This window comes from Phascolarctos cinereus, unplaced genomic scaffold (assembly GCF_003287225.1).
Source record: "Phascolarctos cinereus isolate Bilbo 61053 unplaced genomic scaffold, phaCin_HiC Scaffold_3;HRSCAF=262, whole genome shotgun sequence".
Lineage (NCBI taxonomy): Eukaryota > Metazoa > Chordata > Mammalia > Diprotodontia > Phascolarctidae > Phascolarctos > Phascolarctos cinereus.
This window is the reverse complement of record NW_027555736.1, coordinates 11,048,785-11,062,976: the sequence shown is the minus strand read 5'-3', so window position 1 is coordinate 11,062,976 and position 14,192 is coordinate 11,048,785. Positions and strand designations below refer to the sequence as shown.

General features: G+C 43.8%; 1 protein-coding gene across 2 annotated transcripts in view; it reads left to right on the top strand.

The window, feature by feature from the left end:
• The window catches only part of LHPP (phospholysine phosphohistidine inorganic pyrophosphate phosphatase), a 211,211-nt gene that overhangs the window by 16,286 nt on the left and 180,733 nt on the right, over positions 1 to 14,192 (top strand). For both annotated transcript variants that reach the window (XM_020973610.2, XM_020973611.2), the window contains exon 2: positions 12,035 to 12,222. In XM_020973610.2, coding sequence (XP_020829269.1) covers positions 12,035 to 12,222 — 188 coding nt within the window. The remainder of the gene's footprint in view (positions 1 to 12,034; positions 12,223 to 14,192) is intronic.

Sequence of the window (14,192 nt, the reverse complement as noted above, 5' to 3'; positions counted from 1 at the left end):
GAGCTGAGGCCCAACAAGCCGGCTGTCCCCTGAGCCTGATGTAGCAGTCGTCCTTGCGCTCAGCCTGATCTCGCCCTCCCCCAACACAGCACAGTGCGCTGCTTGGACCAGCGCCAGGTGCTCACTGGGGACTTAGCTCCCCCTGTTTCTCAGGGCCTTCCATCACACCTGCACAGCCCCCGTTCCTTCTTGCTGATAAATCTGGTCGCAGAGCTCTGCTTCTGTACCTGGCAGGGTGGTCATGACCCCTGAGACTCGAGGCAATGAGTGTCCCCAGGGACCCGAGAGCGCCTGTGTTGTCCCAAGAAATGCCAGCTATGAGAACTGTCTCAAGACCTAGGAATGATTGGATTGTGGCCCACTCTTTTCCTGTGTGCAAGCGGCCCCAGCTGTAGCAACCTCAAGCCCTACTTCTTGGGGGGGGGGCCTCTGTATACACGTGTCATTTTCCTCCTTCTGAGATTAATTACACTTCTGTTGGTGTCCTAATTCTCCTGTCTCTAGCCTACTGTTTGTTTGGCTCCAGCTACCCTCAGGTTAGAGGCCTGTTCCGGTCTGGTTAGCAATGAACTCAGTAGAAGGCAAACTCCTTGAGGGAAGGGAACGTTTCATTTTTTGTAACTCTTTCCCCCAGAGCCTATCACAGTGCCTGGTATACAGTAGGCACTTAATAAATGCTTGTCAGTTGGTTGATTGACCTATGCTCTTGCTGACCTGGGCATTCTGATCCTTTATGCCACGCACAGCCCCTCTGGGCCTTTTCCTTCAGTCTAGTTTTTATCTTTGGAGGTCCACCGAAGGTCTGGAGGGCCGGATGTTAATGGAGCCCTGGGGAGGCCAATGACAGTGAAATGGACACAGTGATGGATCGATTGATCGATGTTCCCCCAAAGGCTCCTGATTTTTCCCTGCTCAGAAACTCACCCTGATTCTGCAACTGGCTTTGCATTTCCCCATTTCTGCCCTTTGCCTTCTAAATCTTGCCAGTGGCTTTTGTTCAAAGTGGAAAAATCCAGCTGCTTTGCCTACAGGGCAGACTCAGGAGATTGTAAACACCTGAATCTGCAGACTGTTCTTTTTCCTTTAAAGTGATTTTGTTCAATTTTGTAAGATTATAAAAACAGGTGGGACTGGAGAGATGAGAGGAGACACCCCCAGCCCACCCCTTGGGGGGGGTCCACACGGGTTGATGTATTGATAGGCTATGCTGACTTTTTTCCTTTTCCATTTTATCTTCAGCCTTTCTGTTATTAATCGCATGGTGCCAGGCACGTTGTAGGGCTTAGTAAATGGGGATTGGACTAGGTTGGGCTGGCTCTCTGGGAGGGGGAGGGGGAGAGAGAAGGATACATGAAAAAATGGGGGAAGGGGAAGGTTTGAAAAATACATCAGTAAAAACTTATTTTTAAAAAAAATATTTTATTCCTTTTTAAAAACTCCGAGGTATCATTCTTAGCCCATGGTTCATGCCAAACTACCCTGGTTTAAGGAAGCTCATACAAAAAGCAGACTCCCCCAGAGTAAGAGGCTGGGGGTCCAGGTGTTCCCCAGGTCCTCCCCAGATGCTCACGTTTCAGCGGGTCTTTTCTCTGCATTCTTCCCTTTCTTAGGATAAAGCTGAAATAATAATTATAAGAGCTGGCCTTTATGCAAATATTATCTTGTTTGATCCTCACAACAATCCTGGGAGGTGGATGTTATTGTTAGCCCCATTTTACAACTGAGGAAACTGAGGCAGACAGAAGTAAAATGATTTGCCCAGGGTCACCCAGCTGGGCCGATTTGGATTGGAGTTTCCTGACTCCAGGTGCAGGGCTCTGCCCTGTGTGCCACCTCTCAGTCACAAGTAACAACCTTTAGAATGAAGCTCTGGCTGCCCCTAAGGTAAGGGGCATAGTAGGGAAAAAAAACTACCCCCCCAAAAAAAACCTTGGGCTCCTCTCCATGTGACCTTAGGCAGGTCATTTCCCTGTCTGTCTCAGGTCCCCCCAACCTCGGGCGGTGGCTAGGTGGGTGCTTCCTCCCTTTGAGTCGCTCTGGTTTGTCTGCCCCCCTGGCGTGCAGGAAGGTAGTTAAGTGTGCCCAAGGTCACCGAGGCTGTCTAATGATCGTCCTCACCCTTTACCTGGTATGGAACAATAATGAGGGTTTTTTCATTATTTTCGGGTGAGCGATCCTGGCAGATGCTGACAGCCAGCAGATGTGTAAAGTTCGAGGTGATTTGTAAGGGGCCGGCTCATCTGACGCACGGTAATTGCATGGTGGGACATTGTCACTCAGAGTCTTGTCCTGCTCTGTCAGAAGAAGGTAAAGGTCAGTTCAAAGAAAGAAGGGACAGTGCTCAGCAGGAAATGAAAAACGGATTTTCTGCCATCCCTTCCTGGCAGCTTTGGGATCGATGGGCCGGAGCCTGGTCACCTCGACATCTGGTTCTTGCCCGGGCCGAGCCGATGCAGGGGGATTTGGGTCATGTGTCAGCCTGGCATCGGCTTAAGTAGAAGCGCTGAAGCAGGGGTGGGGGTCCTGCAGTCTCGAGGCCACATGTGGCCTTCTAGGTCCTTGAGGGCGGCCTTTTGACTGAGTCCAAGTTTTACAGAAAAAAATCTTTTTATGAAGGGGATTTGTTCTGTGAATTTGGATTCATTCAGTCAAAGGGCCACACTTGAGGACCTAGAGGGCCTCCCACCCCTGAAAGAGATGCCCCTGGGGCCTTCCTGATTTTAGACACTTATCTTGTTCTGGGAATTTGTGAGCCAGGCCAGTGTGGGAGGACATCACCTCCTCATTCCCCTTGAGCTAGAGGAAGGGCCAGCTTCAGCTGCTACTCAGACTGGCTAAGTCATTTGACTCCTGAGCCTCAGTCTCCTCATCTGTAAAATGGGGTTAATAATGCTTGAACTGCCTTCCCCAGTCAGTTGTTGGGAACTTTGTCACCTTTAATGTGCTGTAGAAATGTGCATTATTCCTGTGGCCTCTGGTGGGCTGGCTTTGTGTTAGAATGTCAGGGCTTCATTTTTTCCAGGGATAGAAAAGCGAGATTTCTTTATTTCTCATGGATATTAAAAATAGGACATTGGTTACCCTAACTGGGAGGAAATCAATCTTTCTTTCTTTGTTTCTTTTTTTTCCTTCCTTCCTTCCTTTTTTAAATTTGTGTGTTCTCAGGGCTTTCACCAGCTTAAACCAAAAACAAAAAGTCACATGTCAGGGCCAGCTCAGTTGTGAAATTGGCTTTTGACCACTCAAAGCTTGTTTGTTCTGAGGGTCCAAAGTATAGCTTCTTATCTTCCTAAGAGGCAGCAGTGGAAAGAGGGATGGATTTCAAGCGCAGAACCTGAGTTCAAATCTCAGCTCTGCCATGAGCCATCTCACTTGGACAAATCAAGTGACTGTTCTGGGCCTCAGTTTCCTTATTTGTAAATGAGAGGCTTGAACTAGATGCTGTCTGGGGTCCCTTCCAGTTGTAAATCTGTAATCTGTGCTTTCATGGTCATCTTCCTGTTAAATTTCTTTTTCTTATTTTCACCCCCTGGATTTCAGAAACGTCTTTGCATCAAGGGGCACGTAGTTAACAGTTTCCTCAGTTGCTTTAGAGGTGAATTATAAGCCCCTGTTCAGTGGCTATTTAGTAACTTCCTCTACTAGACTCCAACAGAGAGAGTAGATAGAACTGAGAAGCATTCAGTCTCCCAGACACTGGTGAAACACCTACTGTGTGCAGACAAAGACTTGATCCCCAAAGCCATAAACAAAGCAGAACAGGAGAGGACTCCATGAGAAGTCCAAACAAAATGCTGTCTGCAGTGGGAGGGGATAATTAAATTTTTTTTCTACAAACAATAAACTTATAACCATCAACAAGAATAGTTGGTTAAATTCAAAAGAAAGGGCAAAATCCTACCTAAAGGCTTAGCCTTTAGTAAGTAGAACCAACACATTGACAAATAAGGAAAGAAATTGTTTTTTGCTTAAAAATAATTTTTTTAAAGAAAGAGAATGTTTTTGTTTAAAATAATAATGATCAGATATTTTTGTTTGCCCTTCCTGGCCGAGGTCCCCCGTTTTTCACCTAGCTCTGCTCTCTTCCTTTCTGTCTTTTTCCCCTTAAGTAGCAGCAGGTTGGTGGGCAGCCAGGCCGGGCTGGCTCCACTGCTCTGGCTAGCCAGCACCTCATGACCGGCATTTCCGGGTTCCCCATAACAAAGGACTCTTCTGATCTTTTAACAGCCTTACAGAATATAAAAGAAGAGAAGGTGGTGCTTGATTCCCAGATAAAGGAGAGAATGGCGCTGAGAGGGCAATTGCTGTGGAGGAGCGGAGCCTCAGTCTGCCATATTGTCTCATCAGAAAACCTTCAGTGAGGCAGCTTGGCATAGTGGATAGGGTGTTGGACCTGGACTCAGGGAGACCTGGGTTCAAATCCTACCTTAAACACTAGCAGTATAACCCTGGGCAAGTCACTTGACCTCTGCCTCAGTTTCCTCATTTGTAGAACAAGGAGAATGGACTCAACAGCCTCTAAGGTCCTTTCTGACCTTTAAATCTGTGATCTGATGACCCCACCAATTTGGCTATAGCCTGTGTGAGGCTCCTTGATTCAAGAGAAGGGACAGCATTTTCTTTTGGAATTAAGGTTGAACATAAGGAGACTGTTCAAATGGGCCAGCCTATTAAAAGAGAGAGACCAAGCTGATTCCTCTGGGGGATGTTGTATCCCATTTCCTCCCCTGCTTCAGGAATGAATTCTAGGTCTCCATCCCATATTATATCTCTGTCTGTTTCAGTATCTATATTCATTTTGCTGCCATCTGTATTTACATCCATGCCATCATCACCTCTCTCCATATCCCTGGGTCGACACTGATTTTGTGTGAATCACATGTCATTGTTTCAAAGAAGCCAAGAGGCTGGGGCCCCCAGAGGCGTCCTTTGTCCAGTCTTTCAGAGCCTTTCTTTCTTGATTTCCTTCATCTACAACTGAAGTTGTGTTTGGAATAACAGATGGGGGGCACTGTCATCTCATTGTCATACCGATTGTTCATTGTTCTGAGAAGGGCACATCGTAATTCATTAGCCATAATTATTCCCTGGACGCTGCCCATACTTCGTCACCCACCTGCCTCATTAACTTGGGAACGGGTCTCCCGTTCTGGCGGCTCCAATCAATGAAGATATACTTAGAATGTACAAGTGGATGCTATTAGTTACAATATATTAACTGCCTAATTTAAAATAAAAAAGGCGATCTTTTTGAAGGGCAATTAACCACTAAGTGTAATTGATAATTCATTTACCTGTGATTAGGAAAGACAAATAATAAGAAAGAAATGAATGACCGATGTTATTGGAGAAGACATTGCCAGCCCCTTCAAGAGAGTGGGCTGTGTGGGCATTGGCTGATACCAATCAGTTATGGGATCGCATCTGTCATCAAGAAGGTTCTGCAGCTTAGTTGGAATCTGATTTTTTCCTCCCAACTTTTAGAAAATGTTCATTATTTTGATCAAATGAGATAATATTAGCGCAGTACCTGGCACATAGTAGACATCATATAAATGTTAACTATTATTGTTACTATTTAAATCTGACCTCATTTTAAAAAAATTAAAGAACACAAGCTTTGTTTGTGTTTGTGTGTGTGTGTGTTCATGTGCTTTCTATAGTCTGACTGGAGATGTAGCAGTAGAAATGGATCATAATAATTGTAATAATAATAACTCACATTTCTCTAACAGTTTGTGGGTTACAAAGCTTTTTCCTCATAATACTGTGTTCAGCTCTGGATATCATATTTTAGGCAGGACCTTGACAACCTGGAGAAAAGGGAAATCAGGTTAGTGAAGGTCTTAGGTCCATATCCTGTGAGAATTAGTTGAAGATACTGGGGTTGTTTAGCCTGGAGAAAAAGATGTTGTAAGTGGGTGAGCATGCTTGCTGCTCTCAGGTAGGTTGAAGGCTTCATCAGTAGGAATTCAACTCCTTCAATTGACCACTGAGAGGGGAGACTGTGGAGGTGGAAGTTGTAGGGAGGCAGATATAGTGGAGTATAAGGGAAATGAACCCTTGGAGCTGTGTGTCAGAAAGGTGATGGGCTCTTTCAAGTGGCTTCCCTCCTCTGAGCGCCTTCAGCCGAAGAATGGATGGCACCTTCTTTTTTTTTTTAAATATAAATTTATTTATTGTTAGTTTTCAACATTCCCTTCCACAAGTTTTTGAGTTCCAAATTTTCACCCCATCTCCCCCCTCCCCCCCAAGATGTAATATCCCTTCCCCTACTCTGTCCTCTCTTCTATCTCTCTCTCCCCTTCTCTTATCCCCTTCCCTTTCTATTTTCCTGTAGGGCAGGATAGACTTCTGTACCCCATTTCCTATATTTATTTCCCAGTAGCATGTGAAAACATTTTTTTTAAACATATGGTTTTAAAACTTTAGGTTTCAAATTTTCTCTCTTCCTCCCTCCCCACCCACCCTCATTGAAAAGGCAAGCAACTCAATATAAGTTGTACGTGTGCAGTTATGCAAAACATGTCCATAGTAGACATGTTGTGAAAAACTAACTCTATTTCCCTTAATCCTATCCTGCCCTCCCATTTATTCTGTTCTTTCTTTTGATCCTATCCCTCCTCAGAAGTATTTACTTCTGATTACCCCTTTCCCAATCTGCCCTCCTCTCTATCATCCCCCTGCTCTCTTGTCCCCTTTCCCCCCTATTTTCCTGTAGGGTAAGACAGATTTCCATACCCAATTGAATGTGTATGTTATTCCCTCCTTAAGCCAAATCCTATGAGAATAAGATTCATTCATTCCCTCTCACCTTCCCCTGTTTCCCCTTCCACTGTAAGAGACTTTTCTGTTGTTTTTTTTTGTGAGATAATTTACCCCATTCTACCTCTCCCTTTCTTCTTCTCCAAATATAATCCTCTCTCATCCCTTAATTTTATTCTCCAGATATGACCCCTTAATCTTCAACTCACCCTGTGCCCTCTATCTATCTATCTACATATACATACATATAATTTTTTTCCTCCAACTACCCTGATACTGACAAAGGTCTCATGAGTTATAAATATCATCTTTCCATGCAGGAATGTAAACAGTTCAATCTTAATAAGTCTCTTATGATTTCTCTTTCCTGTTTACCTCTTCATGTTCCACTTGAGTCCTGTATTTGAAAGTCAAATTTTCTATTCAGCTCTGGTCTTTTCATCAAGAATGCTTGAAAGTCCTCTATTTCACTGAATGACCATTTTTTCCCCTGAAGGATTATACTCAGTTTTGCTGGGTAGGTGATTCTTGGTTGTAATCCTATCTCCTTTGCCCTCCGGAATATTATATTCCATGCCCTGCAGTCCTTTAATGTAGAAGCTGCTAAATCTTGTGTTATTCTGATTGTGTTCCCACAGTACTTGAACTGTTTCCTTCTGGCAGCTTGTAATAGTTTCTCCTTGACCTGGGAACTCTGGAATTTGGCTATACTATTCCTAGGAGTTTTCCTTTGGGGATCTCTTTCAGGAGGAGATCTGTGGATTCTTTCAATTTCTATTTTGCCCTCTGGTTCTAATATATCAGGGCAGTTTTCCTTGATAATTTCTTGAAAGATGATGTCTAGGCTCTTTTTTTGATCATGGCTTTCAGATAGTCCAATAATTTTTAAATTCTCTCTCCTGGATCTATTTTCCAGGTCAGTTGTTTTTCCAATGAGATATTTCACATTGTTTTCTAATTTTTCATTCTTTTGGATTTGTTCTACTGTGTCGTGATTTCTCATAAAGTCACTATCTTCCAATTGCTCTATTCTAATTTTTAAGGAAGTATTTTCTTCAGTAAGCTTTTGGACTTCCTTTTCCATCTGGCCAATTTTGCTTTTTAGGGCATTTTTCTCCTCATTGGCTTTTTGGACCTCTTTTGCCATTTGGGTTAGGCTATTTTTTAAGGTGTTATTTTCTTCAGTATTTTTTTGGGTCTCCTTTAGCATCACTCTCAGTTTTTCCTCTACTTCTCTAACTTGCTTCTCAAAATCGTTTTTGAGCTCTTCCATGGCCTGGGACCAACTCATATTTTTCTTGGAGGGTTTGGATGTAGGGGCTTTGACTTTGTTGTCTTCTTCTGGTTGTATATTTTGATCTTCTTTTTCACCAAAGTAAGATAATATAGTCTGACTGTTTTTGTGCTGCTTGCTCATGATCCCGGCCAATTACTTGAGTTTTAAACTCTTTGTTAAGGTAGAATCTGCTTCCAATGTGGAGAGTGTACTGGCCCAAGCTTTGGGGGTTTGTACAGCTGTTTTCAGAGATACTTGTAGGGACCTGTAAATTTTCAGTTCTTCCAAGGTGGTACGATAAGGGGCAAGTGTTTACTCCTTTCCTGGCCTGTGACTACAAGTACTCCTTTCTGTCCTGTAACCGTGAGGAGGGGCTTCTCTCCGCAATCACTACAAGCTCCACCATGCCAGCACCCCTCCTCACCCCAGCACCACTACCCAGAACTGTGGCCCAGATCCAAACATGGGCAAAGCAAGAGATTCCTGCCTCAGCACTGGCAAAGAGATCCCTGCAATCCCTCTCTGATCAGCCACTGGATTCCCCCTCAGTCTGTGGGCCCGAAGCTCGGGAAGCAGCTGCCTCCCCAGGGCCAGGCTCTTGGGGAATGGAGCTGAGACCCTCCTTCCTGTCTCAGCACCGACAGAAACAGACTTTTCCCACTGACCTTCTAAGTTGTCTTTGGCATTAGTGGGTTGAGGAGTCTGGAAACCTCCACAGCTGCCTGAGGTTCAGTCCTCTGAGGCCTGCTCCAGGTTTGCTGCGGCCTGTGCACCCACACTGCGCCACGCTGCGCCGCACTGTGCTCCCAGCCCGGCGCGACACACCTTTCTGATCAATCATCCAGGTTGTCTTGGGCTGGAAATTTGTTTCACTCTGTCTTTTTGTGGGTTCTGCTGCTTTACAATTTGTTTAGAGCTATTTTTTATGAGTATTTGGAGGGGTTTGGAGGAGAGCTCAAGCAAGTCACTGCTTTCACTCCGCCATCTTGGCTCCGCCCCCTGGATGGCACCTTCTTGGACATCTGCTTGTCCGAGGTGAGGTCCTCAGCCTTTTTTTGACTCAGTGGCCTCTTTGGCATTGTGATAAAGCCTATGGACTCTTCTCATTATCATGGTTTTAAATAATTAGAGGAAATGCAAACTTTCATTTAGAAGTTAGTGAAAATGAAGATGTAAGTTTTTTCCCACCCAGGTTCATGGACTCCTTGAAATCTATCCCTGAGTCCTTTGGATTTCTGTGGATCTCAAGTTAAGAACACTTTTTTAGAGGAAATTTTTGGTCACAGTTGAATTGAACTAGTTGGCACCTGTGGTCTTTTTCAGCTCTGAGGGCTTATGATTTTGTGATGTGCTAATTAAGTATGTCAAATTGTCAGCATTTATTAAGTGCCTGCTATGTGCTGGTGATACAACTGTGTATTGGCAGTTGAAAATATGGAAGTACCTTAAATATTCTCTCTGTTCTCTGATTTGAATATCATCTTTTTAAATTCAGTTTTATTTTATTTTCAGTTCTGAATTTCCTCCCTTTCTCGCTCATTGAGAAAGCAAGGAAAACAAAATCAGTTAAACATGTGTATAGTCAAGCAAAACAAATTATTGTATTAGCCATGTTCCAAAAAAAAAAATAGACTTCAGTCTGTACTTTGAGGAGTCCTCTGGAATTGTGGTTGGTCATCGTGTTGATGGGAGTCCCTAAGACGTTCAGAGTTGTTTGTCTGTACGGTAATGTTGTTAATGTATGAATTGTTCTGCTTTTGCTCACTTCATTTTGCATCAGTTCATACATGTCTTCCTAGGTTTCTCTGAAACCATCCTCTTCATCATTCCTTAAAGCACAATAATTTTCCATCACGTTTATATACCATAACTTGTTCAGCCATCGTCCAATTGATGGGCACCCCCTCAGTTTCCAATTCTCTGCCACAGCAGAAAGGGCTGCTATCAGTTTTTTTTTTTCACGTGTTGGTCCTTTTTTTCTTTCTCTGATCTCTTTGGGGTATAGACTTCATAGTGGTATTGCTGGGTCAGAAAATACAGTTTAATAGTCTTTTGGGAATAGTTCCAAATTGCTTTTTCCAAATGGTTAGATGAGTCCATAGCTTCACCAACAGTATAGTAATGGTACCTGTTTTCCCATAGCTCTTCCGGTAGTCATGATTTTCCTTTTTTATCAGCTTTGTCAGTGTGATGAGCATGAGGTGGTTACTTCGGAATTGTTTTTTCAGTTGTATTTTCCTAATTGTTTAGAACATTTTTTTCATACAGCTATTGGTAGCTTATATTTCCTTCTCTGAAAACCGTCTATTCATATCCTTTAACCATTTATCAGTTGAAAAATGGCTCTTATTCTAATAAATTTGACTTTGTCCCCTACGTATCCTAGAAATGTGGCCTTTGTCAGAGAGACTGACTGCAAACATGATCTCCCAGTTTCCTGCTTCTCTTCTGACTTTAGCTTCACTGGTTCGCTTGTGTCAAACCTTTTTCATTTTATGTAATCAGACTTGTGCATTTAACCTCCTGTGAAGCTCTCTTTCTCTTGTTTCATTATGAACTCTTCCTCTATCCATAGATCTCACAGGTAATTCCTTCCACACCCCTCTAATTCATTGATGTCACCCTTAATATTCTAAATCAGGCGCCTCTTTCAACCTTATTTAGGCATTAGGTGTGAGATGCTGGTCTGTACCTCATTTCTGCCAGAGCACAGTGTTCCCGATAGTTTTTGTCAGATAGCGACTTCTTGCCCAAGAGCTGGGATTTGGGGGTTTGTCAAACACTAGATTGCTGCTCATTTGCATTTGTATATAGTGTACCTGATGTGTTTCATTGATCACTTTTTCTGCTTCTTCCCCAGTATCAAGCTGTTTTGATGATCATGGCTTTGTAGTGTAGTTTGAGGTCTGAGACCACTAGGACCCCTTCCTTCCCACTTTTTTAAAAAAAAATCATATCCCCTCTTTGGAGATAACACAGAGGCAGACTTCATCCTCGTCCCAGAATGAGCCCAACTTTTAAACAAGTGGGCCCAGAATCATCAGGTTTCACAGCATGGTGATAAACCAGATGTGTGTTATGGGACCCCAGAATCCATGTGATCTTAGAACTGGAGCTGAGAGGGGCCTTGGAGGCCACCTCGAACAGCCCTCTCATTTGACAGATGAGGAAACTGAGGCCCGGTGTGCCTCGCCAAATATCACACAGGCGTGAGCGGCACCATTATGTCAGGACGTGTGTGTGGCGCTTCGAGGTTCACGGTGATGCCATGAGAGAGACTAGGCAAACGCTATTTTATAGCCAAGGAAGCTTAGTCAGTCAGTCAGTCAGCAAGCATCAATTAAGTGCTTACTGTGTGCCAGGAACTGGTACTAAGTGCAGGGGCTACAGAGGAAGGACCAAACAGGTCCCTGCCCTTCAGGGTCTCACGTTCTGGTGGCAGAGATGATACACAAAGGCTTCTCAGAGATATGAAGGCAGCATGTTCCACTGGAAGTGGAGGGGCTGAGCTTTGAACCCAGGGCTTCGGAGGGCCGTTCTGGTGGGCTCTGTCCAGTGCTCCGTGCTGTAAATAAGTGTAGATACGCAGTTGTCCTTTATGGAAAGTGAACCACAGATTCTTCATCTGGCATCTCCCAGTTCTAATGTCTTTCCAAAGGGATGGAGCAGGTGGTCTTCTGAGGGCTTTTGCTCCTGTCTCATCTGTGATACAATAAACTTGTTTAACTAATTAGCATTTAACTAACTCATCTGCAGCACTTAGCACACAATGCCTAGCACATAGTAGGCACTTCATAAATGTTTATTGATGGATGTATCGATTGATTCTGGGGGCCTTGTGTCTGAGACCGTCCTAGGGTGTAGGAGGGATGGGTGGTCTTGAGGTTTAAATTTCTGCTCACCCCTAAAGCCTTGGTCCCAGAGTTATCATATAGGTGACACTTAGACCAGCTGGATCTTGAGTTTCTCACCCTCTGCCCAATTTCACCATAGGATTAAGCGGTCAGGCCTGAAGCTTCGGTTCTGCACAAACGAATCCCAGAAGTCTCGGGATAAGTTTGTGGGATTGCTTCAGCGTTTGGGATTTGACATCTCGGTGAATGAAGTCACGTCTCCTGCCCCGGCTGCTTGCCAGATTCTGAAGGAGCGAGGCCTGCGGCCCTATCTCCTTGTTCATGACGGTAAGACTGATCTCACTCCCCTAAACCTGAGACGGTTCATTAGAAGAGGGTGGGTTTGTTCTGGACGGTCCAGATTTCAGCCCATGGTGATGGCCAGTTGTGTGGCCAGCCCATGCAAGTGTTTTATGGAGGTCCTTCTGAGACACCCAGAAATGAACCCTCTTGAATGAGACTCAACGGGGTCTGCCTTGGGTCCTCCTGCCCAGAGGAAACATCTTCATTTAGTATTTTAATTTAGCTTAATTTTATCTTTTTGTCAACTTAACTGTCCATTCAGTTATCTGTCTGTCTCATCTCTCCATCCATCCTTCTGTCCACCGTATGTTATCCATTGATCCATCCAAAGTCCACAAGGATTTACTGATCCCCTACAGTAATATGTTTGGGGAATTGCAGAGATGTATCTCCCTTTCTTACTTACTAGCTGGGTGACCCTGACACTTAACCCCTGTTTACTTCAATTTCCTCGTTTGTAAAATGGGGGTAATAACAGCACCTACCTCACGGGGTGGTGGTGAGACTCGAACGAGACAGGAACTATAAAGCACTTAGCACAAGTGCCCGGCACATCCTAGGTGCTATGTAAATGTTAGCTATTGATGATGACGAAGGCCGCGGCCATAGATTGAGGTGGGGAGACTGGACTTAGGCAGCATATGAACTTGGTTTCTGACATTTGGTCAAATAAATACTTGTTCCTAGCATAGGAGGCTCATAGGATCCTAACCCTGGCATAGAGTGGAAGGGAAGAGAATAAACATTTATACAGCACTGGGCTAAGTGCTTTTTTTTTTTTTGTTAGGCGTTGGGGTTAAGTGACTTGCCCAGGGTCACACAGCTAGTAAGTGTCAAGTGTCTGAGGCAGGATTTGAACTCAGGCCTTCCTGACTCCAGGCCCAGTGCTTAATCCCCTTCCTGTACCGCCACTCGCCTTTAGGCAGCTAGGCTGAAGGGACCTCAGAGGCCCCTCATCTGCCTCCCACATTTTACAGATGAGAAAACTGCAGCCTGGGGTCACACAAGGTGATGAGGATCAGAGGTAGGCTTTGAACCCAGGCCCTTTGACTCCCAAGTCACTGCTCTTTTTATTATATCTTGATTTGGAAGGTGATTTAGGAAGAGGTCATTTGTAAATGCTCAAAAGAGAAAAATAATTTTCTGTAGAAAATTAAGACAAATTAGTTCCTTTGAGTTTTTTTTACCCCAATGGCTAGTGACATATAAATCACGAATTATATTTGTGAATGTTGAGGCAAAAATGACCCCTCTCTGAATTTCCATTCTGTGGGAGGATATTTTTTCATGCTCAGAAATCAGAGTGGGATCATGACAGAAGGACTTTGGTAAAGTTTGGCCATGTGGGATCTGTGACTTTGGGGAGGATGGTTTTATCTCTTATTTTATTTTATTTTTTGAGGAAAGCAAACAGGACGGGGTTACCTTGTACCTTCTGCATATTTTAAGAGGATGACATTTAGCAGTGCTTTAGAATTCTTGATTTCTGTCTTATCTGTGGCTTCTGCCCAGCCCCCTAGGCTTTTGACCTGTCTCTGTTTTCATCTTAAAATAGCTTCTGCAGCCCCAGAAAATCTTTCTGGGCTGTCCCAGAGCTGGGTCTTAGATGGAGACAAGAGGCACTAGTGGAAGGACCTGAATAGCTCCTTACCAGCCCTTCCACCCAATTATGGGAGGTCATTCTTTGGCCCCTAGGAATTATTAGGTTTATGGAGAGCCCTTCCTTAGTAATGCAAGCACTGGTTGAATGTGGTTCTATAAGGAAGGGTAGGGGTTGATTTAGCAAAAAGGAAGAGGGAAAGGTTTCACAATTCTCCAAGTATATAATAATAATAGTAATAAATTAATAGTATACTAATACAATAATAATATATGTATGATAATAATTAGTTAAGTATTTAATAAAGTATCTATATTTGCACACTATATTACAATGTATTGTCCATATTGTAACA